The sequence below is a fragment of the Puma concolor genome, chromosome B1 (genome assembly GCF_028749965.1).
Source record: "Puma concolor isolate L17-30 chromosome B1, mPumCon1.1.hap2, whole genome shotgun sequence".
Lineage (NCBI taxonomy): Eukaryota > Metazoa > Chordata > Mammalia > Carnivora > Felidae > Puma > Puma concolor.
Window position 1 is genome coordinate 144,780,703 of NC_141670.1, and position 27,897 is coordinate 144,808,599.

Here is a 27,897-nt window from a genome sequence, read left to right on the forward strand (position 1 = left end):
CAGGTATTTCAAGCAGTTTTCGTTGATCACCTACTGTGTGCCTTCTACCCAGATGAATTCTAGTTGGGAGTTCTGAGATGGCCACAAGGAGCTTACAATCTTGCTGGGGACTCTTAGATGCAAGAAAAAGTGTTAAACAGAATCAGACTTAATCATTCATTCAAAAAATACCTGAGTGCCTGCTGAGTGCCAAGCACCATTCTAGACACTTGATGCCTATTTTCTCACTTACTCTTTGTCCTATCTTTACATGCAGGGCTATTAATGGGGAAATGAGGTAAATAAGAAAAATTAAGCAACTTGTCCACAGTCACAAGGGTAGTAAGCACAGTTGATATTTTTATTTAAAAAAATTTTTTTAAACGTCTATTTATTTTTGAAAGAGAGAGACAGAGTACGAGCAGGGGAGGAGCAGAGAGAAGGAGGCAGAATCCGAAGCAGGCTCCAGGCTCTGAGCTGTCAGCACAGAGCTCGACGAGGGGCTCGAACCCACAGACCGTGAGATCATGACCTGAGCCGAAGTCGGACGCTTAACAGACTGAGCCACCCAGGCACCCCCCCGAAGAGCTGATATTTAAACTCACACATCTGGCCCCAGAGCTTGTGCTCTTACCATCTAAGCAACGAGCAGTGTAAATGAGGTAGGGTGGGCAGAGTAGGAAGACAGACAGTAAGCAGATAAACAGGATATTTTCACACAGTTCTAAGGGTTCTGAAGGACATAAAACTGGGTAATGTGAGAGTGAGATGAGGGTCCTGCTTTTGGACAGCATCTTTGAGAGGGGCATTTGAACAGAGACCTAAATGATGATGATAAACCATGCAAAGAGTTGGGGGCACAGTATTTAGGATGGAAGGAACAATGAAATGCAAAGGCCTTGATGTGGGAATAAATCTGGGGTTTTCAAGAAGCACAACAGTGTGACTGAAGCCTTAGGAGCAAAAAGCAGATGGTAGGAGAAGTCATCAAATGGTACTGGGCCACGTAAGCTCTAGAGGGACTTTGGATGTAAGCATCAAACATCTCACATGCTGCCCATGATCAGGAATAGGGTCTGAAGCTGGCCAAAAGGTCTAGAAATAGAGCGGGACTTCAGATGACCTTGAAGGATCGGTATGCTTTGCATAAATCAAGAAGGTAACAACCACAACTTGGAACATAAAAAATTCCAAGAGCTAGAGTTCAGTTTTCTGTTGATGCTGTGCTTCAATGAGCTATTATGACTGACACTTTGAGTTGACTCTTCTGGGTGCGCGAACATTATAAAACCTTGCCAGTTATCAACCAGACATGAGCTGAATATGTAAGAATACAAGATAGACTACCTGCACTACCAAATAAAACATCCTGTTTTCTAATCCACTTACTAACCCACCTACCTGCCCACCCATCATCTGTTTAGTACACAATATGCTTTAATAGATGACCAAGTCCAGGCAAACCATAAAAGACTCTTAAATACAGAGAACAAAATGAGGGTTGCTGGAGGGGAGGTGGGGGGGAGTGGTTGGGCTAAATGGGTGATGGGCATTAAGGAGGGCACTTGTGTTGAGCACTGGGTGTTAATCACTAAATTCTACTCCTGAAACTAACACTACACTGTATGTTAACGAACTTGAATAAAACAAAAAAACAATAGATGACCAAGTCCAACTTAACAAGATTCCGGTCTTAACCCCCCACTTTTGACCCCCCAAAACAATATATTAATATATTCTGTAAATCAGGTCTGAGTTAACGTGTCATGGATGTGGGTTGAGGGTCTTCCTGATAGACTTACTGAACACCATATGCTTGGCCCAGGATAAAATATGTTTCCTAAGGTTCCTTTTGTGTGTCACTGCTATTTTCCCCTAATCTATTTTTAAAATTATAAAGTCCTTCAAACATATATAAATGTATTCAAATTAATATAAAGATCACCACATCACCAAGATTAATCAAATCTTCATATTTTCCCCATTTTATTTGAGGTACTCTTTTGAATAGGTATAGGTACTCTTTTGAATTCATATAGTTTTTTTGTTAAAAAAAAGATCAAAGCCATTGAGAAGTCTTACTCTCCACATTTCCTAGCCCACTCCCCCCATTTCTCTTCAGTATTTAGAAAGCTTCTTCATACCATTTTTTCCTTTTAGCTGCCTGGTATTCCCTTGAATGCATACATCATATTCACTCACCAGACCCTTTCTGTAGATACTTTTTGATTTCTAGTCTCTTGCTATTACAAATAATGCTTCAGTGAATAACCATGCCCATACACTGATTTCTATCTATGCAGAGTTATTGCAGCAAAAATTCCCAGAAGTAGAATTGTTGGCTCAAAATAGGCACTTGTGATTTTGATAGTTAAAGCTAAATTGCCCCTTTCACACTTTAAAGAGGAAACAAATTCAGTATGAACAATTAAGCGTCACTGTACAAGTAATTTGCGGGGGGGGGGGGGGAGGATATTATATCTTTAGTATAGTGGAACAGATGATCTGTATTTGAACAATGCCTTTTTTAGGCATTTCCTGTTTACAGGAAAATGATAGGCCCCAAATACTGATGACAAAAATATACAGCAAGTGAAAACCATGACTGAGTCAAGCTACACTGAGCTGTACTCATAACACTGTTTTATTCCATAGATCCCCATGGAACTCTCTCTGGAATAAAAATTACCCCACATTGAGATAGGTTTTCTACATGTTCACAGGAGGCAGAAAAGCTCCTAAAATTTTTAAAGGGTTGAAAAAGCCCATTATCTTCCAAGATACAAAAGACAAGAAAAGAGAAAAGAAAAGGAAAGAAAAAAGGTGGTAATTGTCCCATAACACTATTGGCAAAGACATTGTTCTTGATAAATCCTTTACCCCCCCTTTACAGCATCGCTAACCTCTAGTTTCTAGGACTACAGGACTCTTCAAGACTGTATTTCAGACTTTTGAGATTGACAGAAAAATCCAAGCAAAGTTTTCTAAGGCTTTTATAATTGCCTCACCAACATCTGTGTCTTAAACAAGTGGTTCCGTGGGTAGAAAGGTATGCATTAGGTAATATAACCCCATAGCAACACACAGTCCTTTCTGGAAAGAGAAGTTCTTTTTAAATGTCACATCCTGGTAATACGCCCTGGGGACGTTTGGCTTTGAGGAGTGAATCATAAGTAAGAGTGAAGTGTGCTAATAGATAGACATAAGACGCTAACACCTAAAATTTGCATAAAAGATGAAAAACCTTTTCAAGTAAGATGCTTTACCCCACTTCTCACACCTGTCCCAATGTCCTTTCACTAGTGGTTTATCTCCTCCCCACTCTCTATTCTGACATATTTTTTTTTTCAGATTTAAATTTTATTAATGTCCAAACAAAGCTATTATCCTACAGGAGAGGGACCACCAATGGGGTGGGCGTCTTTCACTTAGTCACCAATGGATGATGGCGTTGAAATGTCTTTTTCTCAATATCCCTCTCTTTCTATCCTCCTCCTCTCAACTCTGAGGAAGCAGAAAAGTCAACTCTCCTTCCCACACTTCAACATTTGCATCCAAGCCATGGCAGAAGTTGACACAGACATTCTAACATCTCTGATCTCTAACAGCATTCATCTCGTCTTTCATGGACTTTCAAAATCCAATTACAATAAATAGCATAGCATAAATAGAGAAGCATAAGTTCTAATTATTGATAATTTCTTCTTCTCAAATCTCAATTTGCAATCGGTTATTTTATTTGTTGGAGGAAGAAGGAGAGATTGGCTTTTACCAATTTCTTTAGATATCAGATATTATGATTTTAGGATTTTCTTCTCTACTTCCGTGTGCCATAGAATGTGCCATAGAATGCTTCCGTGTGCCATAGAATGCTAGAGCTCATATAGGAAAAATCACTTCTGTGCTGGTTTGTTTTTATCTTCCACACACAGATGGAATAAACGTACCCTCATGGACCTCAGGGTAAGATAGTTGCAGAGAACTGGAAATATCGTTGTGTGTCCCTGCATTACTGCTCCCCTTGACAGAGAAGTTGCTTAGAGGTCTGCCAGAGGACTCCCATTGGATAAGTTAGAAGCAGTTCAGCAGGGCACAATAAAGGTGTGTATGGCTCTTTCCCTCCACCCAGTGGGCTTTGGGGCGGGAGGGGAAGGGTATCTACCACAGCAGCTGGAAACACTCCTCCTTAATATATAAATCCACACAAGACTGTCCTTGGAGAGTTTAAAGGAGGCCAAATACCAACCAAGATATTTCAAAATTAAGCTAATTAATTTTCATACAATGCCAAAGTATACATTGCTTTTCATTTGCCAAAACAGGCGGAGGAAGGGTTTTTGTGTGTGTGAGGCAAAAGCCTTACCTTTTGGGAGGGACTTTTTTCCAAACACCACTCCATTAAACAAAAACAAATAGATGGCCCCCAAACCTCCAACACTAAAGACACTGGCTCTTTTGGGATAAGTCTGATGCATCCCATTGTTTTTCTCTTCTTTATTTCACCTGCTTGTCATTTAGAGAAAGAGGCCACAAATAAGCAATTAAAGGCAACAAGAAAACAAAGGAAAGGACAGAAAGCATTCATTTTTAGAGAAAAACTTCCAACAGTGGTCAAAAGAATCTACCTTTAAAAATCATACCAGAAAGGGATCGCTCACTAAAAGAAAACTTTTAAAGATCATTGACACCTGATTGAAAAGATGACAGAGAAGCTAAAAACTCTAAGAATACTTGCTCCAGCCCCTCTGTTCCTACCTACCTGTATCTTCATAATAAATTTTACACCAGGCGTTTAACCACCACCAGCCACCCCTATCACCACTCACACATAACCTGACACCGGTGGGGGAGAAAATAATACAGCTCAGAAGAATGCTTCCCTCTTATTCCCTTTCAAATGAAAGAATGCCAAATAAAACTTGAAAAACCAGCCCTGTGATCCTTCTCTGTGTTGGATAAAATAAGCAGTTCATATTTTCAGTTTTACCTTTTACATGGTCTGATGATCAGAGGAATCTCCATAGTAATCAATACTCCAATCACCTTGAGATCTAGAACATGACCATGACTGCTGCACCCACCTGTTCTTTCCCATGCCATATGTTCTCTTAAGTGACAGTATTCCCTAGAAGCAAGCACTCGCATTAAGCGGACCTCTGAGCAAAAACTTTGAATCAAGATTATATAAGAATAAAAGCGGATTCAAATGAGTGGGAATGGGGAAAAGATAATCAAGCATTATACCTTCAGCTGTGATGGGGTTACATAATGTACAGCCGGCAATCTCAGTAACCACTTCTTTTCATGTAACTTTAAAGTTGAATGAGAAGACCCACCTTTCCTCTAACTTTGAGAACACAGTCACAGGTTCCTTCTCTTCCAACAAATGTTGGCAATGAGAACAGAGAAGAACTTGGCTGCTAGGACACAGACAGCCATTCCTTGTGAGAAATGGAAACAGTCATCTAGGAATTCCCCAGGGAAATGGGGAAGCAAAGCCATGAAGTACACAACACAAAGCAATTGCTAATTTGAAGGAGATAAAAAGCCACTCCAAATACGCACGTGCATCCTAAGACATATGGTGACTGTGGGGCACCTGGGGGGCTCAGTCAGTTAAGTGTCCGACTCTAGGTTTGGGCTCAGGTCGTGATCTCACGGTTCCTGAGTTTGAGCCCCGCATCAGGCTCTCTGATGTCAGTGCAGAGCCTGCTTCGGATCCTCTGTCTCCCTTTCTCTCTGCCCCTCCCTTGCCCCCCCCCCCAAAAATAAATAACATTAAAAAAAAAAAAGAAACTTAAAAAAAGGAAATATGATGACTGCATACACAGGAGAGAATAATTAAACATTCCTATGCAGAAATACTAATAGTACTGAATTACATGAATGTGCATATAATGAGAAACTTAAGCATGCAGTTGTTTTTTTTTATAAACAGGTATAACACAACATCAAAAAGACACCTGTGAAAGGCTTGTCAGTTGCGAACGCTGCAATGAAAGCACGAACTCTCATTCTCACATAGTAGTGGACTTACCTTGTGGCAAACAGAAGCATCCTAGATAACAGCCCTCTGGCCAACTGCATGTCATATTCAGGGCTGGGATAAAAAGCCATTTCTCCCAACTACTGCCCTCTCTGCTCCTGTCGGGGTTGCAAAGGCTTCCCAACAGTCCCCTGCACCTCCTGTCACACCGCCCAAACCACCCGGAACTCGCTTAGTGTGCAGCTAGCTGGGTGGGACTCACATTGCCAGTCACCTCTGCAAAAAGGCCAATTAAAATTCAATTCCTGCCAAATAAGAGGGAAGAAGAGAAGGTGACCCTTGGTAACTTTTCCGGCAAGAGCCAGCACCTTAGACAATAGCGTGCAGCTTAGAAATGCTAGAATTCCATTTTGTGGGCAGGAGGAGGAGGGAAGCAAGGAAAACCATCTGCTGATAAAATGCATCAAACTGGAATCAGGAAGTTCCCTTGAATGATCTCTGCCAAACCCTCAGCCTCCTCCACATGCAAAAATGCCACTGTCTGCAAAAGTGTGTGTTAATTGCTTTAAGCTTCCCAGTTTGGGAGGCTACTGAGGCAGGGGTCCAAATCAACATCCCCTGAGACCTGCTAGGCACACTGTCCGGAGAACACGAAGTCAGCAGCCCCGGGACAAAACTCACTGCCAAGGGACGTACAGAGTCCCAGCTGAACTAACCGTGTTGCTCCACTGAGAATTAGGAGTGAAACCCTGAGCTTGTGTTATCTATTTGTCTTGATTTATTTTACAGAGCACAGACCACCATGTGGTAAATGCTTAGTGAGTAAATGAGGCAGTTATTATAATGATGGTACAACTGGTGGGGGCGGGGGGAGAGGTTTGTGGAGGAAAGCACTGGTTCAGGAAATACTGAATTTCAAGCTAGAACATTTTGTCTCCTTTACCAACTCACTGAACTAGCTTCAGTAAGTTGACAGGTTTTATGGAGATGTTTCTGTTAAGATAAATGAGATCACAGGATTCCTACTGACAGAGTTAGATAAGAGAGCATTCAGGGGTCTCAGCAGGAAGGGAAGGATGGGATTGGATCTGTGAGAATATTAAGCCCTGGGCCAGAAAGAGTTTCTCTCTCTAAATCTGGTTGCTTGGCTGGTCACTGTCTACATCTGGGGGAGGATGGAGTTTCTTGCTCTTACTCTTGTTTTTCTTATGCGTAAATGAGAAAAATCCTTCCTGGCTATTTGCTCCATGAAAAAGGAACTATCTATAACTCTGACCCAGTGCACTTGGAATTGGCTCATGAAGTAGCCCCAGCACTTTCCAATTCCAAGAGTTGCGACTTATCACAAAGTAGACTTGCTCAATGGCCACTACTAACCTACCAACTCGACACTTGGAAGACTCCTAAGGAGCTGATAAGCACATCGTTTCTGCCCTAAGTGGAAGACCAGGACATCAGCACCTCACCCCTTTCCATATTTCAAGACAGGATTTAGACCAGAGCCAGCCTGAAAGAGAAACAATGACCAAAGCTGGAATAATGTAAGCAATGAAAATAATGTAAGAGCAAAAGTGCATTGGATTACAACACAGAGAAGAAAATAAACATGAAAGAGTCCTTACTGATACAGTTAAAATAAGTAGGGAAAGAGACAGCTCTTCCTTACAGAAGAATTCCAACTAATAAATACAGAAGGAATGAAGAAAATATGGAATCACCTTAGAACATTATAGTAATCACTGTTGCAGGGACTATATCCACGAATGGAGAAAGTCTGAGGACAAATAGGATATTCACATAGTCTCAAAGTTATCTCTGCCAAGATATTAATTACAAAGAGATGAATAACTGTACGGTAGAGAAACCTGGCAGACTTTACCTCAACCCAGTCATCAAGGTTGACATCACCAGGAGTAAAACATATGGACATAACGTAATCCCTGATAGGACATGCAACCAGGACGCCATCACTTCTGTGGTATTCTTGCCAAAAATGTATAGCTTCAATCTAATCATAAGACAATATCAAACAAACCGAAAAAGAAGGCATTCTACAAAATAACTGGCCCATACTCTTTCAGTGTGTCAAGGTTGGAAAAGACAAGGAAAAACTAAGGAAATATCAGATTAGAGGAAACTAAGGAAACATGCCAAATACAATATAGAATCCTGGAACAAAAAAGGGATGTTCATAGGGGAAAAAATGATAAAAACTGAATAAAGTCTTCTGTATATAGCCTGTAGTTAATAGCACTTTATCAATAGCAATGTCTCAGTTGTTTTTTTTTCAATATATGAAATTTATTGTCAAATCGGTTTCCATACAACACCCAGTGCTCATCCCAAAAGGTGCCCTCCTCAATACCCATCACCCACCCTCCCTGCCCTCCCACCCCCCATCAACCCTCAGTTTGTTCTCAGTTTTTAAGAGTCTCTTATGCTCTGGCTCTCTTCCACCCTAACCTCTTTTTTTTTTTTTTTCTTCCCCTCCCCCATGGGTTTCTGTTAAGTTTCTCAGGATCCACATAAGAGTGAAAACATACAGTATCTGTCTTTCTCTGTATGGCTTATTTCACTTAGCATCACACTCTCCAGTTCCATCCACGTTGCTACAAAGGGCCGTATTTCGTTCCTTCTCATTGCCACGTAGTACTCCATTGTGTATATAAACCACAATTTCTTTATCCATTCATCAGTTGATGGACATTTAGGCTCTTTCCATAATTTGGCTATTGTTGAGAGTGCTGCTATGAACATTGGGGTACAAGTGCCCCTATGCATCAGTACTCCTGTGTCCCTTGGATAAATTCCTAGCAGTGCTATTGCTGGGTCATAGGGTAGGTCTATTTTTAATTTTCTGAGGAACCTCCACACTGCTTTCCAGAGCGGCTGCACCAATTTGCATTCCCACCAACAGTGCAAGAGGGTTCCCGTTTCTCCACATCCTCTCCAGCATCCATAGTCTCCTGATTTGTTCATTTTGGCCACTCTGACTGGCGTGAGGTGATATCTGAGTGTGGTTTTGATTTGTATTTCCCTGATAAGGAGCGACGTTGAGCATCTTTTCATGTGCCTGTTGGCCATCCGGATGTCTTCTTTAGAGAAGTGTCTATTCATGTTTTCTGCCCATTTCTGGGTTATTTGTTTTTCGGGTGTGGAGTTTGGTGAGCTCTTTATAGATTTTGGATACTAGCCCTTTGTCCGATATGTCATTTGCAAATATCTTTTCCCATTCCGTTGGTTGCCTTTTAGTTTTGTTGGTTGTTTCCTTTGCTGTGCAGAAGCTTTTTATCTTCATAAGGTCCCAGTAGCAATTTCTTAGTTTTGATATTTGGATTATGATGATAAAAGATGTAAACATTAGGGAGAGCTAGGTGATGGGTGTACTGGAAATCTCTGTACTATTTTTGCAACTTTTTTATGACTCTAAAATTATTTTGAAATAAAAAGTAAAACCCAAAATGGGCAGGATTTAGGATCGGAGTATAATTGGATGAGAACCACTCCCATTTCCAAGTTCAGTCCTACATCAGTAACACTTGGGATACAGAGATCTCTTCCTCTAGGAAAGAGGAAGCCAGCTATTGCAGGGGCTTACAATAAATATAGTTGTGGAGTCAAGACACACACGTGAAATTCCTAGAGTATACGGAGTTAAAGGGATATGTGTGGGAGCAATGTATCCTTTTTAAAAAGGAAGTTGCTTGCCCATCCACTCCCTTCCTGTCCCCCTTCACACAGACAGACCACTGATGGCCAGCTTTGACCATGCTGATGAAGGCAACCCCCAAAAATTTTTTAATGTTTATTTATTATTGAGACAGAGAGACACAGAGCATGAGCAGGGGAGGGGGGAGACAGAATCTGAAGTAGGCTCCAGGCTCTGTCAGCACAGAGCCCAACATGGGGCTTGAACCCACAGACCGTGAGATCATGACCTGAGCCGAAGTCGGTGACCTAACCAACTGAGCCACCCAGGTGCCCCAACCCCGGCTCATTTTAAAGACTGTCTCTTCATGGATAGGACACCATCCAGGTATACAATTAGGTTCATTTGTTTATCCAACTGTTAAAGATCGATTTATAAAATCTTTTCCTTGTTTCAAGCTCAAACTCAGGTCTGTGTGATTCCAGTGCTCAAGTACGGCTTCAGTCAATCTATGCTTTTCCTGCCTTCATCAGCCTAATGGTCCCACACTTATTCCCAAGGGCCCCACTGGCAGCAGCGTGGAAGTCACACTCTTTAATCTGTCTTCTCCCTTCTCCCATCCTCATCTGCTATCGATCTGCTTCCTAAATTCATCTCGAATCATGTCTCCTCTCTTGTCCCATCACCGCTTGTGTGGTTCAATCCTGATCATTTTCTTCCCAGGCTATCGCAGTAACTTCTTAACTACAACCTCTGGCCTTGAGCACATTGGTGCTGATGCCACACCAACCTACACAGCCCAGTGGAGTCTTCCCAAGTAGAAGGCTCTGGTTCTCTACATTGACAATCCAAGGAGGCTAAAGGACATAGTTCTCAGGGCTCTGCCTCTTCAGGCTGGCCCCAGAACAGCCTTTGCCAGCTGGCTCCCTTGTAGCCAGCACCTTCTGCAAATCTGACCTGTCCTCTACCACTAACCGAATTCCTACAGCTGTGGGAGCACACAGGAGCACAGAGGATGCACAGGTGAGTAGCTGCAAATGTTTTTTAGGCTAACTTTACAATCTCAGGACACTCCTCAGTTAACAGAGGACAAGAGTTTTATATGATCATCAGTTCAAAGATGAATTAATCTTGCTGTACAATTTAACACATTTGTCATTTCCAAAGTGTAAGACCTTGGTTGGTATATTGCTGTGAGTGTTTTCCACTGTAGTTTCAAAAACAGTTACGGATGTGGTTTTTAAAAAGATATCTGAATCAGGGGTGCCTGGGTGGCTCAGCTGGTAAAGCTTCTGACTTCAGCTCAGGTCATGATCTCGCGGTTCATGAGTTCGAGCCTTGCGTCAGGCTCTGTGCTGACAGCTCAGAGCCTGGAGCCTGCTGCTTCACATTCTGTGTCTCCCTCTCTCTCTTCCCCTCCCCTGCTCACACTCTGTATGTCTCTCTCTCTCTTTCTCTCTCTCTCTCTCTCAAAAATAAACAAACATACAAAAAAAAAGAGAGCTCTGACTCAAATGATTTGAGGGAGCCCCAGACTACCTCCCGGGAACTTTAGGGTTCTTCAGAACCTATTTTGAAAACCATCATTATTGTACTCTGAGCTGCTATCAGACCTCTTTGTTCAGCCCCTCCTACCTGTATCTTGACCAGCCTTGCCCCAGTCCCTTTTCTTCCAGCAGCTGAATTCCTTTTCTGAACTGCTTGGCACAGACTCTGTGTCTCTTACCTGTGCTTCGGCCGAAGCTTAACTCCTCCTGACCATGCTGCTTTCCTGTGCTGGGTGTCCGAGGTGAGGGGCCCTGGGCTGAGGGAGTCAGAGGTACCGGTACCTGCAGGGCCTGGGTCTGCACACGCATCTCTGGCAAAACAAAAGAATGGGAAAACGGGAAAATATGATGGTGTTCATGGGAAGGGCGCACTAATGAATCAACAAGAAAAATGCATGAAAATTAACTGAGCGGTTAAAGCAGAACTGCAGGCTGAGTACAGACTTCTCAGCCTGCACCCACTGAAGTGCTCTGCTCCAAAGAAGGCAGGGCCCATGCCTGAGGGGCTTCATCCTTTCCCATGTTTCTGTGCAGCACTAAAGTAGACTTCCCAGTTTAAAATACCAGGTTTTCCAACCAAGGGGGAAGAAAGAGACACTACAATGAAGGTGAACTCCCCCTATATTTCAGCCTCCATCAGTAAATAAGTGAGAAACTGGACTCACTAAAGCAAATGGCCAGGCAACGTCCCTGAAACCCAGTCCCCACTGCCTCCCTTCTTTTTTTTAATGTTTAGAGAGAGAGTGCGTTTGCGTGAACAGGAGGAAGGGGAGGAGGAGGAGGAGGAGGAGGAGGAGGAGGAGGAGGAGGAGGAGAGACAGACAGACAGACAGACAGAGTCCCAAGCAGGCTCCGTGCCATCAGAGCAGAGCCCAAAATGGGGCTTGATCTCACAAACTGTGACCAGAGCGGAAATCAAGAGTCGGACGTTTACCCGACTGAGCCACCCAGGCACCCCAGACCGCTGCCTCCCTTCTCAATTCATTATAAGGAGAGTGACCCCCAAGGGGAGCAGGCCTCCTCTGTTCAGTGAGTGGCAGCTCAGAAGAGCATGCCAACTCTTAAGCCTTAGCTGTTTCAGATTGTCTAGATTCCACCGTGCTGGAGGCAAGCCTTTTATGTGTCCATTTAAGTCCACCCTCCCACCCTCCAGGTCCCTAACACCATTCTCTTTTCCTCCCCAGTCCCAAGCAGAGAAAATTTTAAGCCCTGCGTGACCAATATGTGGCACACATTCTGCCACAAGAACAGGTGTATTTCTTCCCCTTAGGAGACTCTCAGCTTCTGAATTTCCAAATGCCTAACTTGAAGGCCCCCTCTTGATCAGACGGTCGCCTGCATCAGGCTCTGAAGCAGTTTTGTCATTATTCTGCTCTGCTGGGTACCAGTGATGTGTTTTCAGTGTGGGTCTTTGAGGATCATTCTGAGACTAGGAGAGCCTACCGGTGGCCCCCACACATGTCCTGTGAGCAGGAATCGGAGAAGAGGCAAATGCATGCAGCTTCTCCTCTGTGTGAGCCTTGGCTGAGAAGAGGCGGGATTATCAAATGGCTGTCAATTTCTTTTATTTCAGGACACAGAGGGAGATGACCAAGGAGTTTCCATTTCTAAGATATGCTTCCTTAGCTAAGTACCCTTACCCCTTTCTGTACATTACTTTTTCTCATCAAATTTAGGATTCCTGGAGTTGAATATGGTCAATATAAGTCTAGGCTTGAAGTCTGAAGGCTCAGTTGAGGTTCTGTCACTTAATTGAAAGACATTGGGCAAATGCCCTCTGAACCTAGGCCCCACATCTGTAATATGAATATAAGAGGCAGGGCACAGCATGACTAGGGGGCTGGTTCCGTAGGCAGCCTCTCTGATTTGGAGTCCTGACTCTTCCTACTGACTAGCTCTGTGACTCTGACCCCTCTGTGTCCCGGCTGTCTCATCTCTGAAAGGGGCGTAAAAGAACACCGTTTTTCATAGAGCTGTTGAGAAGCTGAAGCTAATTCAGATGAAGCACTTAGGATAGAGCCTGGCACATGCTCAGTACTCAGCAAATTAGCCAATATTATCATGCCCATCTTGCGAAATTGCTGCTGAGTCTTCTAGATGATGTCTGTTACCTGTCTAGCACACTGCCTACAGGTGGTATTTGACTTACTTTCACAATCATTTTACTGCAGTACCTCCATGTTAGAGGTCCTTTCAGCAAAGATGTTCTACGAAACAGACACCACTAAAAAGACCGAATCTATGCTTGGAATAATCGCAGGAAGAGCTTTGGCCAGAGAGTTAATATGTCAAAGCCTTTTGCAGAATTCATCCCGTAGTCCCCAATTAGGATTACTCCTACAACCCTCAGAGGCACCAACACCACCTGGCTTAAACCGGGGGCGGAAAACAGACTCAAGGGTATCTCACCATCAGATGTGTGAATGTAAATATTACATGTGCATCACGAGCACACCCAGGACCACTCACCGGTATAATCCATTCTGACAGCAAGCTTTCCTTTCTAGTCTCCTCTAGATGCCTATGTGTCTGCTAGTGGAGAACAAAGGCCAAGCCTGAGCTTTCATAAAACCTCTGTGGCGTTTAATACCTTCCTCATTTGGGGCCTGAACCACAATTGCTGGCTCTGTCCTTTCTTCCACAGCGAAGCCCTTTCCTCTTTCCTCGCCCGCTCCCCCTTCCTGGGAGGTGCCAGGTGATGGAAGGTCCAGGAGGGCACTGTCACGGGGAAGTGTTGGCAGGAAGGACAGGCAAATGGGAAAGAGATGGAAGCACAAGGAACAGGAGATGATCTCATCCTTTCAAGGACTTTCAATACAGGATTCCTCGCAACCCTAGGAAAGCAGAGACCGGCACCCCAGCATTGCTCTCCAGGCCACTGGCTGTCTGGTCACCTGCCACCTCCAGGAGACCGACTGAGGTCAGCAACTGGGTGTGAGGGTTCATGGAACTCATGTAGCTTGTTGCTGACTGCGGTCCCCCCACTCTCCCCCTTGCTAAACCACAGCACGGCCTCCCTGCTAATCTACGCCTCCCCCCACCCTGGATGGGCTGGCTCCAGAGGCCAGATGGAGGTCCTGGCACTCTCTGAGTGGGCTTTCTGGATGTATCATACAAACTAGAAAAGAGGCTAGAGAGAATGCAGGAAGAATCGCCAGCACTTAGAACACAGCTTTTCTGCCTTAAACTCTTTCCAGAATCATCTGGACGACAAACATTTAAAACATTTATATGTTCTAATGAAAAAAAAAATCCATGATGAATCTAGACCTAAATTAGTCCTGGAATGAGTGTTGGGAAGCCTATTACCCCAAAGACCTCCCCGTTGGACTCCTCACTTCGCCTTTTAATCCCCTCGCCAGTTATCTTATCTGCACCTTGAACTTGGCCTGTCTCTGCAATGCACATTTTCCCACCCACCTAAGGTTACTATGCTTCCGGCCTCTCAGCAGAGTGGAACTGGCAAAGCCTACAATGTGCTCTGATCTCGTGCCCCACTGGTGTTACTGTGATTCCACACGCCCGGGACAGATTATTCCAAGTCTTTCCTATAGAAGGAGATGTGTGCTTTCCCATATACCAGGAGTCATTCTCACAACTTCTCTATAAAGGCAAAACCTAATTGTTTGGGCCCCATCTTCCAGATGAATACGCCGAGACAGACAGGTTGTATATCTTGGCTCAAACCATACATGGAATCACACTCACACAGGATAAAAATCACCAACCATTAGTTACTCTTCTTCCTTTCAGTGTAAAAGCTTCAAACTTGTCTACTTTATATCACAAATTCTGTAGGCCTTCGAACTACACCCAGATTTGGTCAGAATGGGTGGAGATGGTGATGGTGGGGACTTCAATTAAACATGTTGCCAAATGAGCTTATTTTTTAGTTAAAAGATACTCAAAGGTAGACACCCACAGATACACTGCAGAAGCCTTAGACTCAATGAAACAAGTTCAAGTGAAAAAATACAGAGGTAAACCATATGCCTCTCCAGCCTTATGGAGCTACTTCCAGATCCCAAAAGGCACCACATTCTCCTGGCTTATCCATACTTGCCCTTCAGGTTTCGGTTTGGACATCATCTCCTCCGGGTGCAAGTTGGCATGAGGTGCTGCGCCCCGTGCTAGCTATAGGTGTGCATTTCAAAGCGCAATGCACACTGTCTTCTGACCACCTGTTTGCTGGTCTGTCTTCCTCTACATGCTTAGAAAGGCAAGCAGACCAGCTTGCTGCCTGGCACACTGAGTTGCTTGATAATCATTTGTTAAATGAACGAAATATTGCCAAATGTTCAACAGATCTGTAATGTGTCTTCTTTCCCATCTCCTTTTTGTTCACTTAACTGGCTGGCAAAGCTAATGAGGGTTGCGGGGGCGGGGGGAACTGTTTGTACATTGCTTCTTGCTCTTCCCCAGTCTCAAGATCAAGGTTTAGGAGGAGCTAAAAACAAAATTGTGAACCACAATCCTCTTGTCATCTTTCTTCCCCAGACAGTTAAGAAACAAGAAATCCAGGCCAACTGCCTCCATTTCTACTTCCTGTGATGATTACACTCATATTTTGTCCACCCTCTCCTCCCCCACCCCCAATATTCCTAACTCATGAATATACACTGGCTACTTTACTATTTGATATTTTAGTAGAGTTATTCACTGCTTTCTGAACTGAGTGTCAGCCAACATCAGAAGTTCCAGATCATTCTGTTCCCTGTGGCTCTCCTGAACAGCATGAAAATTGGGGGGAGGCCTGGAGAAGCTGGAGTAAGAGCTGTGAGGAACTGAGCCAGACATTTTAAATGGTCTTTCCAGATCCCTTTAGATTCCTGCTTTCTACTGAGTTTAAATACTTTTATTTTGTCTTGGGGCAGAGTGGCAAAGAATCATCTCTCCTTGGCAGGGACTGTTACAACATTAGGGAAATGCAGCAATTCCTCCCTTTTTGTGGTGTTTCATCCAACAGGGAAGAGCTTCCTCACTGGCTGCTTCCACTCCTGTCCCCCTTCAATCCAGCGTCTACCCAGCAGCCAGTGACACTTTTAAAAAATGTACATGGCTCAGGGCACCTGGGTGGCTTGGTCAGTTGAACATCCGTCTCTTGATTTTAGCTCAGGTCATGGGATCGAGCTCCTCGTTGATCTCTTTGAGGAGCCTGGTGACTGCTTGAGATCCTCTCTCTCTCTCTCTCTCTCTCTTCCCTGTTCACACTCTAAAATTTCTTTTTAAAAATTAAAAAATAAAAAATAAGTTAAAAAAATGCAAATGGCTCATGTCACTTTCTAATAAAACCCTGTGTATCTACCCCCTGCACTTCAGATAGAATTCAAGTTCCTTAAGTTGGCTGTTGAGGCCCAAGTGACCTGGCTTCCAGTCCTCCCTTACACATCACCCTCCTACTTCGCCCTGACCTCACAGGCCAGCCTTAAGCTCCCATCCCACCAACCTCTTCACCTTTACACATGCTGTTCCCACTGCCCGGAACAGTCTTCCTCCCAATTTCTTCACTTGGCTGGCTCCTCCTTAGCCTTCTGGTCCCAGGTCGAACATCACCCCATCTACTGCCAAAGTCTCCTTCCTGGCACCTGGTCTTTTCTTTCATGGCACTACTGGCCGCATGTAATTATTCACTGGCACATGGTCTATTTCCTCTACTAAATGGCAAGCTCAGTGAAGTCTGGGCCCCTGGCTGGTCTGTCTCCAATTTTGTTTTTTTAAGCCACTACACACCTAGGGCCTAGCACATTGAGTGGTTCACAGTAGGCACATAATACAGATTTGTTGAATGGATCACAGGAGACTGTAAAAGGACTAGTTGGGATGCTTCCAGAATGGAGCTCTCTGCCTGTCAACTCTTAAAGGTATTAAGTTCTTTACTGCACATGTTTTGGGGAAGGTGGTTCTCTCTTCTTTCAGTTGCTTTCTCTACAAGACTGTCAGCCAATTTCTTTGAGAAAGCACAGTTTGGCCCTATTGGTCCATCTCATTAGCAGCAGGGTTTGTGGGGTGGGGAGGACCGGTGTTGAGGGACCTTGGCCAAGCCTTCCAAACAAACAGTTGGCACGGCCTGGTGCAGTTTCGCTGCCTGATGTTTTGAAGCAGCCAGAATGCTTTCTCAGATTAAGCAGACAGAAGTGCATTTATATAGGCCTGAGCCTGTCCTCAGAGCCCACTGGAGAAATTCCCGTGGATTTATGCTGGATGCCACTGTGTGCTCATTTTCATAATTTGCCTTATTAAAAGTTGTGTTCTTGGTTTCCTGTGTGTTTGTTTGCTTTGTTTTGTCCTGTTCCATGTCCATCATGCATGAAGCTGGCCTAATTACCAGGTCTCTCTCGGTAGCAGGTTTGAGGGTCATTACTAAAGGCTTCCCACACATTTCTCCTCCGTCTCCTGGAGGGGGTAAAAAGCCTGGACTCTTGGTTTCTCTAGTGTCTGGAAGAAGAGTGGAAGAATTGATGCCATTGGGAACAGATTTCTATTCTTAGCCTAATATAGCTGTTCTCCATTCTTGGATGATTGAGCCATTTATCAAAGTTTTCAGACATCCTCAGTGAACTGTCCTTTCTTTAAAAGCCCCCCGTTCCTTTTGGTTCCTATGTATTTAGACTTAGCCTTCTGGGTCAGGGTCCCTCCATTACTCTCTTTTTTTAATTTTATTTTTTGCTTTTAAAATCACTATTTACCCACCTAGGAAGCTCACTCTGTATTCTCTCAGGCCTAAACCCTATCTGGTGCTCTCCATCATAGCGATGTCACTGATTTGTATTTAAAAACCTCTTCTTTCTGGGGCACCTGCTATGGCTCAGTCGGTTAAGTGCCTGACTTTGGCTCAGGTCATGATCTCACAGTTTGTGAGTTCGAGACCGCATCGGGCTCTCTGTCAGCACAGCTCTCTGTCTGCTTCAGATCCTCTGTCCCCGCCTCTCTCTCTGCCCCTCCCCTGCTCGTTCTCTACCTCTCTCTCAAATAAATAAATAAACTTAAAAAAAAACTTAAAAAAAAAAACAAACCTCTTCCTTCTGCTCATGCACCCTCATTTGGCAGCTTGCTCACTCCAGGAAGGCCACACATAACCCTTCAGTCAGGCGTTGTCGTGATCGGTAGGCCTCAGACCGTGTCCGTCTGTACCTCCTGCTCTTGCTGCTGCTTTTTCTCACTTCATATCCCTTGAAACCTCCCAATGGATCCACGTGTACAATTTGTACCACCGGCATTCAACGTATTTCTGATGATGTTTGAAACCACAGTAAGCTTAACCATATCTAGATCTTAGGTAATGACTTCTATGTTGACCTTGCACAAGGACTAGAAAAGGGTGGGTAGGGGAAAAAGCCAGATGACTGGCCAGATCTTTTCACCTACCTAATAAATATTTAATCACTTCAGATTTACCTTTGACTGTAATCCCTCCACCCACTGAAGCCTATGCACAGGCAGCCCAGAGCAAGTGCGTGAGAAAACCAAGGGCACTCATGCAAGGCCCTATAGTTAAATTGATGATATCTTTACCACTGGAGGAGTACAGTCCTCCCCTCAAATACTCAGAGCCTGACCTTAAATCAACTCTGATAAGTGGCAGGCTGTGTAATATGGATTAATGTGGATTCTGGAGCCAGCTGCTCACATTCTTATTTGGGCTCTATTACCTAATAGGTGTTCGACCTTTGGCAGATCACTTATAACCTCTTATGCCTCAGTTTCCTCCGCCACAAAATAGGATAATAATAGCACGTACACCAAAGGGTAGTTGTGAGGCTTAAACAAGTTGATATGCCTAAAGCACTTAGAACAGAGCCTGGCAATAAATGTTAACTTAGAATAGAAACTTACATTTATTGGGCACATGGTATGTATCCGATACTGGACTTTAAAAACAGCTATTCAGTGAATTTTCTTATCATGTGAAACAGTGATGATCCTCATTACAGATAAAGAAAGGAAAATGAAATAAAACAAGTAGAAATGGGAATGGCTGAAGGCCACACCCTCTCCTCCATGTCACCCCTCGTTAAATGCCCCTGAGATCACTGGCTTTGAATACTCTTTTCCTTTTTTTTTTTTTTTAATATTTACTTTTGACAGGGAGAGAGAGAGACACACACACAGCGAGAACAGGGGAGGGGCAGAGAGAGAGAGAGAGAGAGAGAGAGAGAGAGAGAGAGAGAGAGAAACACAGAATCAGAAGCAGGCTCCAGGCTCTGAGCTGTCAGCACAGAGCCCGAAGCGGGGCTCGAACCCACAAACCATGAGATCATGACCTGAGCCGAAGTCGGACACTCAACCGACTGAGCCACCCAGGCGCCCCGAATAATCTTTTCTTTTTTTTTAATTTTTTTTTCAACGTTTTTATTTATTTTTGGGACAGAGAGAGACAGAGCATGAACGGGGGAGGGGCAGAGAGAGAGGGAGACACAGAATCGGAAACAGGCTCCAGGCTCCGAGCCATCAGCCCAGAGCCTGACGCGCTCCGAGCCATCAGCCCAGAGCCTGACGCGGGGCTCGAACTCACGGACCACGAGATCGTGACCTGGCTGAAGTCGGACGCTTAACCGACTGCACCACCCAGGTGCCCCTGAATACTCTTTTCTTAAGCATTGCCACATGTTAAGCCATGCATGCCTGGCATTTCTTCCACATCACCCTTTTGCTACTTATAGGAGACAAAAAGATATGCATGAAAACAAAAGACTAGCAAATATACCAGAATGTTACTACTGGGTGATTATAGATGATATTTTTCTTTTTCTGTATCTTGCAAATTGTTTACGATTAACAGTATAATTACCAGAAAAAGTAAATTAGCCTTATTTTTTTCCTAACTAAAATGAGTCTAAGAGTCTGGTTTCTCCATATTTTTAAAGGGAAATCTTTGTCAGGGAATGAAAGTGGATAGATCTCTCCTGGGAGGAAATCTGGGCAGTGGAAAGACTACACTCGTGGCAGGTTTACTTTGGGAGCTCTAGCAACCACTGAAAATCCTTGTTGGAGGAGGAAGCAGAATTTCTGGGAAGCCAGTATCAGTAGAGAAATGAACGCTTCCTGAGAAAATTCAGCCTCCATCTTTCTTTTCCAACACCCCCTCTCATGCATTCCCAAAGAACCATGCAAATCTCTACACTGAACTGTAATAATTCCTTACTTTATTCTCACCCATTATAGCTTAAAAGTACCTTCCATACATTATTCCTTTTGGCCTTCATAATAATCCTACATAATAGAATGGGTACTATTTAGCCCCACTGAACAGATCTACATTCACAGCCTCACAGAGAGACACTAACTTGCCCTAGTGCAGGACTTGTAAGATACACAACTGGCATATGAAGCCAGGGCCCCTAACTCCAACTCTCACCCTCTCTCATTTCATATTACTTTTGGATCCTACAGTCCTAAAAGTCCATAGATACAGGTGACAAACATTTAATACCAAGACTTCTTCAAAGGGAAATCTTCTTTGGAAGAAAATAGAAAGCTACTGAAATCCAAACGGGACCCTCTCCAGCCCTAGCCTAAATGTCCCTAGATCTAGAGAGATGATGAGGTCAGATTTTGAAAGACTCCTCATCCTTACCTCTGCCGCCAAAACTGCATTCCTGTTTTTGACTCAGAACTTCCTAACACTGGTCACGCTGCTGAAAACATACAGCACATGTTTCATGCCAAGACTCAGAGGCCACTTCTATACCCTGCCCAATCATCCAACCCCTCCATCAACAATCACTAAGGTCCACAATGGACCACACGATGGATTAGGCCCTGGGCTTGCAATGGCAGTTGAGTGGACCCCTCCTGTGAAATTACAAACTAATGGGAAGACAGGCAAGACAACTGTACAAATATACAATGACAAACCATGGTAAGCGCTAGAGAGAGAGTACATGAGACCACAAGAGTAGTCCACACTCAGCACACCTTCCTCTCCTTTCCATTCCCTCTCTTTCATTGTCTATATATATGCTTGTTTCCCGGGGCGCCTGGGTGGCGCAGTCGGTTAAGCGTCCGACTTCAGCCAGGTCACGATCTCGCGGTCCAGGAGTTCGAGCCCCGCATCGGGCTCTGGGCTGATGGCTCAGAGCCTGGAGCCTGTTTCCGATTCTGTGTCTCCCTCTCTCTCTGCCCCTCCCCCGTTCATGCTCTGTCTCTCTCTGTCCCAAAAATAAATAAACGTTGAAAAAAAAAAAATTTATATGCTTGTTTCCCCTGGTCATATGCTTCAAGGAGGGCAGGTTATCAAAGCACAGTCCCAGATGCTGTAATTACCCTATGGAGTGCTCCGAGCCAGGCCATAATCATTACCTGCACAGCCTAATGTAATCCTCACAACCAGTCTCTAAGGCAGGTACTTTTATGCTGTTACATCTCCACTTTCCAGATGAGGAAAAGGAAGCTCAGAGAAGCAGAGAAAATTGAACACGCTCTACTGGAACAAAAATTAAATCCAGATCTGGCTGATGATAAAGTCTGTGCTCCTCACCCCCATGCAATAGTCTTAGTTTCTCTTTTCTTCCTTGGCCAGGTAAGGTGCTCTTCTAAGAGATGATGCCCAATGAATATTTAATAAAACTATGCTCCGAGTGGACATTTGGCCAGCTTCCTGGTGGGCTCCCTGCAGTTGCCCACTCTGTCTCACGTGGATGGGCACTGCTGTCTTCCCGGAGGGAAGTTTTGTTGCTGATGCCCTACTTGGACCAGACCGGTATGTTTTTGGTCTCATGAGGCAGGTGGGGAGGGATGCACAGAATATAATGCAATCAGCCCCCAGACCCTCAGCTGACACAGCAAAGAACACAGGAAACAATCTTGACATCCTACATCATGGGAGGGTAAGGTTGGAGCCAAATACAAAATGTCCCAGTCCAAATTCCTATGGCTTCCCTCTCCCAGACCACAGTGCATGGCATAGTCCCAGCGATGACCACTAGGACAGGGTGTTAGAAAGGATCTACTTGAGGGGCACCTGGGTGGCTCAGTCGGTTAAGCGTCCCACTTCGGCTCAGGTCACAACCTCAAAGTTCGTGGGTTCGAGCCCCGCATTGAGCTCTGTGCTGACAGCTCGGAGACTGGAGCCTGCTTCTGATTCTGTGTCTCCCTTTCTCTCTCTGCCCCTCCCCTGCTCACACTCTGTCTCTGTTTCTCAAAAATAAATAAATGTAAAAAAAAAAAATTAAGAAAGGATCCACTTGAGGTGAGAGGAGCAAGAGAGAGAGAATAAGCAGCAATGTGGTAGAAGTAACATAGGAAAACATTTGGTAACACTTCCTCCCTTCTTTCCACACATTAGGAAAAAGCAGTTGGGATGATTAAGCGGAACACCCAAAATGGCCATATGCGCACACACTAACATAGAGGGAGATAATACTGGACCGGCAGCCGGGAGACCTGCACTGGGTTAGGACAGGTGAGCTATAGGGTTTCTTCTACCTGTAATGGTCTATGAACCCAGGTGAGACAAAAAGAGCATAAGTAACAATCCTGAGTGAGAAAACACAATTTCTGAGTACCTTCATCCATTAAGTGATGAGTGCTTTCTACAGGCAGGTTCCAAGTTAGAATCTGTGTGGAATAAAAGACAATTTCTGATCTCCAGTCTCGCTGGAGACACATACACACGATTTGGATCAGATTGACCTGGGTTGCATCTGAGCTCGGCCAGTCCCTGGCCATGATTCTGACCCTCAGGACCTCATGTATAAAAAAGGGGACAGAGTATTATCTGCCTTGTGGCAAGGCTGTGAGATCCAGGGAGACTGGCTCGTGGGAACCACTACCAGACACAGCCACGATCACATGATCACAGTGGTCTACATGAGAGAGACGAACAGGATAAGTCATCAAGGGGTGTGACCGCATGGTTGGTATAATGACGGGCTCTTTAATTCCTCAAAACAGGAAAACTGCAAATGTCCAAAGCATTTAGGGAGGGATATAAATATTTAACTCCAGGGTGGAGGATTTTTTGCACATAATTAACAAGAAATATGGAGCATGAGGAAGGCCCCTTGGGAAGGGACGAACACAGAGGACCTAGCAGCTGGTATGAAAGAAATAGTTCCTCAACCATAAGGATGACAGAATTAGCCTAAGGAGCTCTTCCAGGGGCCTCCTCTCACCAGAGGAGCCCCAGGCACCGGACAGAAATGGCACTTCAGGGAATATATGTGCACGGATATGTTAAAAACATGACTTTGGGCCCAGGGTGGTTTTTTTTTTTTTTTTTTTTGAGTCCCTGGAGTCCTCCCACATCAGGCTCGGAGCGAGACATCCCTCCCCTCCTCCTGGCTCTGGAAGGTTCCTGGGGTTGCAACGTAGTCAGTGGGAGCCAGCGTTTCACTCTCCATCTACATGCAAACTAAGTCACTCCTGTCCTAAACCTGCCCAGAGAAGAGGGGTGGACCTTAAAACTGGAAATGGAGACCGTCATTCATTGAGAGAAAATAGGTCCCTTGCTCAATTTGGCATCAGCTGAGGAATCTTAGAAAAAATGAACTCACCCCCTTGTTTGTGAGGAAGGCCTAATCCTCACTTTGCCCAAGAGGATTATTGGGTGTTAGAAGGAAGCTTGCATGCACTTTTTTTAAGCTCGTGCCAACTGCATTTGTGTCCACAGTATCCAAGATTCGTTCTGCTGTTTAGGGGAGATAATAGACATTCCAGGCTATTTTAATGCCTCTGAATCACAAACCTGAATGTTTCCAACCTTTGCTATCACCCAACACAGGACCCTGTCTCCCAAGCTTTCCCACAGCTGTTGCTTTATATTCTTGGGAAGCAAGTCTGAATGGAAGCCAAGGTACCAAGGTGGAAAAGTAATGGTTTGCCATTTACAATATACCTTTCCAAGGTGTTTGTCACTATGGTCCACAGGCTGAGTTTCAACTTAGCCCCATCATTTTTCCTTTCCTTTGGTTACTATAGGATTAATGTAATACAGTCTAGAAATTTTATTTCTTTTAAATCCTGTATGTCCCTACTCACTCCAACACTGTCCTATCCTCCTCAGGGGAGTTCTGGACCCACGAACATATGTCACACAAGAGTGGGACTGACCTGACAAAATCTGTCTTGAGTTTAGCATAGCATTCTCAAAACATCATTTAAAAATATTACAAATTGGCACCTGTGTTAGGCTTTATAATTTAGAAAGTATTTTTACATGACAAATTTAATTCTTATAACAACCCCGTGAGACATGGCCCCCTTTCACAGAAGTGAAAACTGAGGCACAGGTAATTTTTTTAAATGTCTATTTATCTTGAGAGAAAGAGGGAGAGCATGCACATGAGCAGAGGGAGGGGCAGAGTGAGAGGGAGACACAGAATCCCAAGCAGGTTCTGTGCTGTTGACCACAGAGCCAGACATGAGGCTCATTCCTACAAACCATGATAGCATGACCTGAGCTGAGATCATGAGTCAGATGCTTAACTGACTGAGCCACCCAGGCACCCTGAGGCACAGATAGTTTAAATAAGGCACACCTCATTTTATTGTGCTTCACAGACATTGTGTTTTTTTACAAAACGAAGGTTTGTGGCAACCCTGCATTGAGCAAGCCTATTAGCAGCATTTTTCCAACAGCATTTGCTCACTTCCTGTCTCTGTGGCACATTTTGGTAATTCTTGCCAACATTTCAAACTTTTTCAGTATTATAACATTTGTTACGGTAATCTGTGATCAGTGATTACAACTTGCTGAAAGATCAGATGATGGTTAGGATTTTTGGCAATTTTTTTTTTTTTAAGTAAAGGATATACACTGGTTTTTTTTTTTAGACACGATGCTATTGCCCACTTAAAAGACTACAGCGTAGGATAAACCTAAGTTTATATGCATTGGGAAACCAAAAAGGTCATCTGACTCACTTTCTGGCAGTGGTCTGGAGATGAACCTGCAGTATCTCTGAGGTATACTTTTAAGTTGCTTGAGATCACAATGAAAGTGGTAAAGCCAGGACCCAACAGATTATAAGGCTCCAAAGGGTGGCCTTAACCACCTTTTATAACAGTCATGTCGCCTACAGCTCAGTTAGATTATCTGCAGGCTGATGGGTCTCTAGAAAACAGGGTAGCCTTGCCCTAGGAAGAACAGAACAATTCATCCAGTATGGTCTTCCTCGGAAGTGACGATTTCTGGTGGTTTCTAATTGGTAACTACCTTTCCTTCCCTTCACTATCAAGGCTGTTTAATTTCCACCTGTAGTTACAAGTTCTATCTTGACTCTGAGGCCAGCTGGACTCCAAAGGAGAATCTCAGGAGAGAGCTTCAAAACAAATTCTTAGCTAGTACATTCTCATCTTGAGCCTCAAGTCCCTGGGCTACACCCCAGTTTCCAGTGCCTGCCTGATCTTCCAAGCTGGATGGAAACCTGTTTTTAAAAAAAAATTTTTTTTTTTTTATTTTGAGAGAGAGTGAGCACGCAAGCAGGGGAGGGGCAGAGGTTCACAGCAGGGCTGTGAAGCCTGATTCGAGGTTCGATCCCATGGCCCTGGGATCATGACCTGAGCTGAAATCAAGAGCCAGATGTTCAACTGACTGAGCCACCCAGGTGCCCTAGAAATTTGCTTTTGACACCAATTCCTTCAAGAACACAGTCTGGACTTACTATTGTTGACTAAGCCATAAACAGATGGTATTGGGAACAAAAGCCAAAGGGAGACAGGGAAGTGAGGGGTCGTTTTTATCTGACTGGGCAGAGCAGGTCCTTCCCCTCTCCACCTGGCACTAACACACAGAAGGAGATGGCATCAGGCTGGAGTTTGGCAGGTCGTGGACGGGGCAGCCAGGCCAGCCCAGGGCAAGAAACACCCTGTATATCACCCCTCATCTCCCCTCCCACTGCAACCCAACTTGCCAAGCCTGGAAAAGGTACAGCACCCATGACAAAGAGAAGGTACTGGACTGTGACCCCACGTCACGAACCCACGGATAGAAGGGTGGCCTCCGCCCAGCCAGACCTGGCTCAGTAGGGGAGGCGGCCTTTTCTCACTAGCATTCCAGCTGCTAGCGGTGAAGAGGTAACCATGGGAACTGACACAAAGGGCTTAAAGTTGAGGGGCAGAGGCTGGAAGCAATGGTGAAGAAGCAAAGAGGGACTTCAAGAGACAGCCCTGCAACTCTCCTCACGTTAGCCATGCACATCTATTGTGAGTCACACTCAAAGATAAGTGGAACTTGCACACGGCACAGCAGGCTTGAAGGGTCAGGGACAGCCAGAGAGCAAAGATCCTTGCAGGTTCTTCCTCCAGATTGCTTCTCCCCCCCCTCTCCAGAGAGAAGAAACCTCAGGGTTTCATCTGCCAGGAGTGTTGCAGATGGGTGGGTGGACACAACTGGTACACAATAGCCTTTAAATACAAGGCTGCAAGCAACACTTCCTAATGGGAGTCCTCCTCACACCCCCAGCTTCAGCCCACTGCTTCCAGGGGGACTTCCAGCACGTGCCGGGGAACCTCTCTGGAGGATCCGTAAGTAGACCTGGCACCATTTGGGTAGTTGAGGAAAAAGTCCTGAGATTCTGGCTGTTTAGCTGCACTGCAAAGGAGAGGCTTGGATGTTGAGAACACTAACACAGAGCACCTTGTACAACAACGGGGACTTGCAGAAGCAAGAGGCTGCTCCAGTGCAAAGGCTCTTATCTACACAGTAAATCAGATCTATAATTTCTGTAACTACATTTCTCCCCTAGACCTCCACACATTAAAAAAATTAAAAAATAATAAAATAATGTTTATTTTTGAGAGAGACAGAGTGTGAGCAGGGAAGGGGCAGAGAGAGAAGGAGACACAGAATCTGAAGCAGGCTCCAGGCTCCGAGCTGTCAGCACAGAGCCCGACGTGAGGCTCAAACTCACAAACTGTGAGATCATGACCTGAGCCAAAGTTGGAAGCTTCACCGACTGAGCCACCCAGGCGCTCCACCACACATTATTTTAATTGGCCAATGTAACTCTTAAGTCTTCATTAAATCAGTAGGGTTCTCAACCTGCACTTGGCTTTCATTTTTTTTAAATTTTTTTTTTTAACGTTTATTTATTTTTGAGACAGAGAGAGACAGAGCATGAACGGGGGAGGGTCAGAGAGAGAGGGAGACACAGAATCTGAAACAGGCTCCAGGCTCTGAGCGGTCAGCATAGAGCCTGACGCGGGGCTCGAACTCACGGAGTGTGAGATCGTGACCTGAGCCGAAGTCGGCCGCTTAACCGACTGAGCCACCCAGGTGCCCCTTGGCTTTCATTTTTTTAAAGTTCTAGCTCAGGTTCTTCTGCATCTATTGAGGAAATGCCAATGGAAATAGGGAACAGCAACATCCCAGGTCAGTTTACTTTTCCTCTTACTATGACAGGGCTCTGGAGACCATCTTTCACCTGGCCTTCCCTCTTGGACCAAGGTAATCTAGGTCAATCCTTGCAAGGGCTTCACACAGCCTAGACCAAATCCTAACAGGTGGCCTAGTTCTCCATATGTCTTTATTCCCAAATTGATTTTTTTTTTTAAAGCTTATTTATTTTGAGAGAGAGAGAGCGTGCGTGAGCACAAGCAGGGGAGGGGGCAGAGAGAGGGAGAAAGAATTCCAAGCAGGCTCCACACTGTCAGTGCAGAGCCTTATGCGGGGCTCAAACTCAAGAACAGTGAGATCATGACCTGAGCCAAAATCAAGAGTCAGACTCTTAACTGAGAGACCCTGGTGCCTCTCCCAAACTGACTTCTTAGTCGGAGCCATTGGGGTGGTAGGAGGG

General features: G+C 44.6%; 1 protein-coding gene and 1 long non-coding RNA gene across 9 annotated transcripts in view; one reads left to right on the plus strand and one right to left on the minus strand.

Moving 5' to 3' along the window:
- The window catches only part of LOC147581916 (uncharacterized), a 114,571-nt gene that overhangs the window by 82,144 nt on the left and 4,530 nt on the right, over positions 1-27,897 (plus strand). The window lies entirely within an intron of this gene.
- SHROOM3 (shroom family member 3) overlaps positions 1-27,897 on the minus strand; it is a 327,995-nt gene that overhangs the window by 53,947 nt on the left and 246,151 nt on the right. For 7 of the 8 annotated variants that reach the window (XM_086704805.1, XM_025921983.2, XM_086704806.1 and 4 more), the window contains one exon: positions 11,341-11,472. In XM_086704805.1, coding sequence (XP_086560931.1) covers positions 11,341-11,472 — 132 coding nt within the window. Of the gene's footprint in view, positions 1-6,016; positions 7,492-11,340; positions 11,473-27,897 lie in introns of those variants that run through there. The other variant, XM_086704808.1, reaches the window with a different exon arrangement.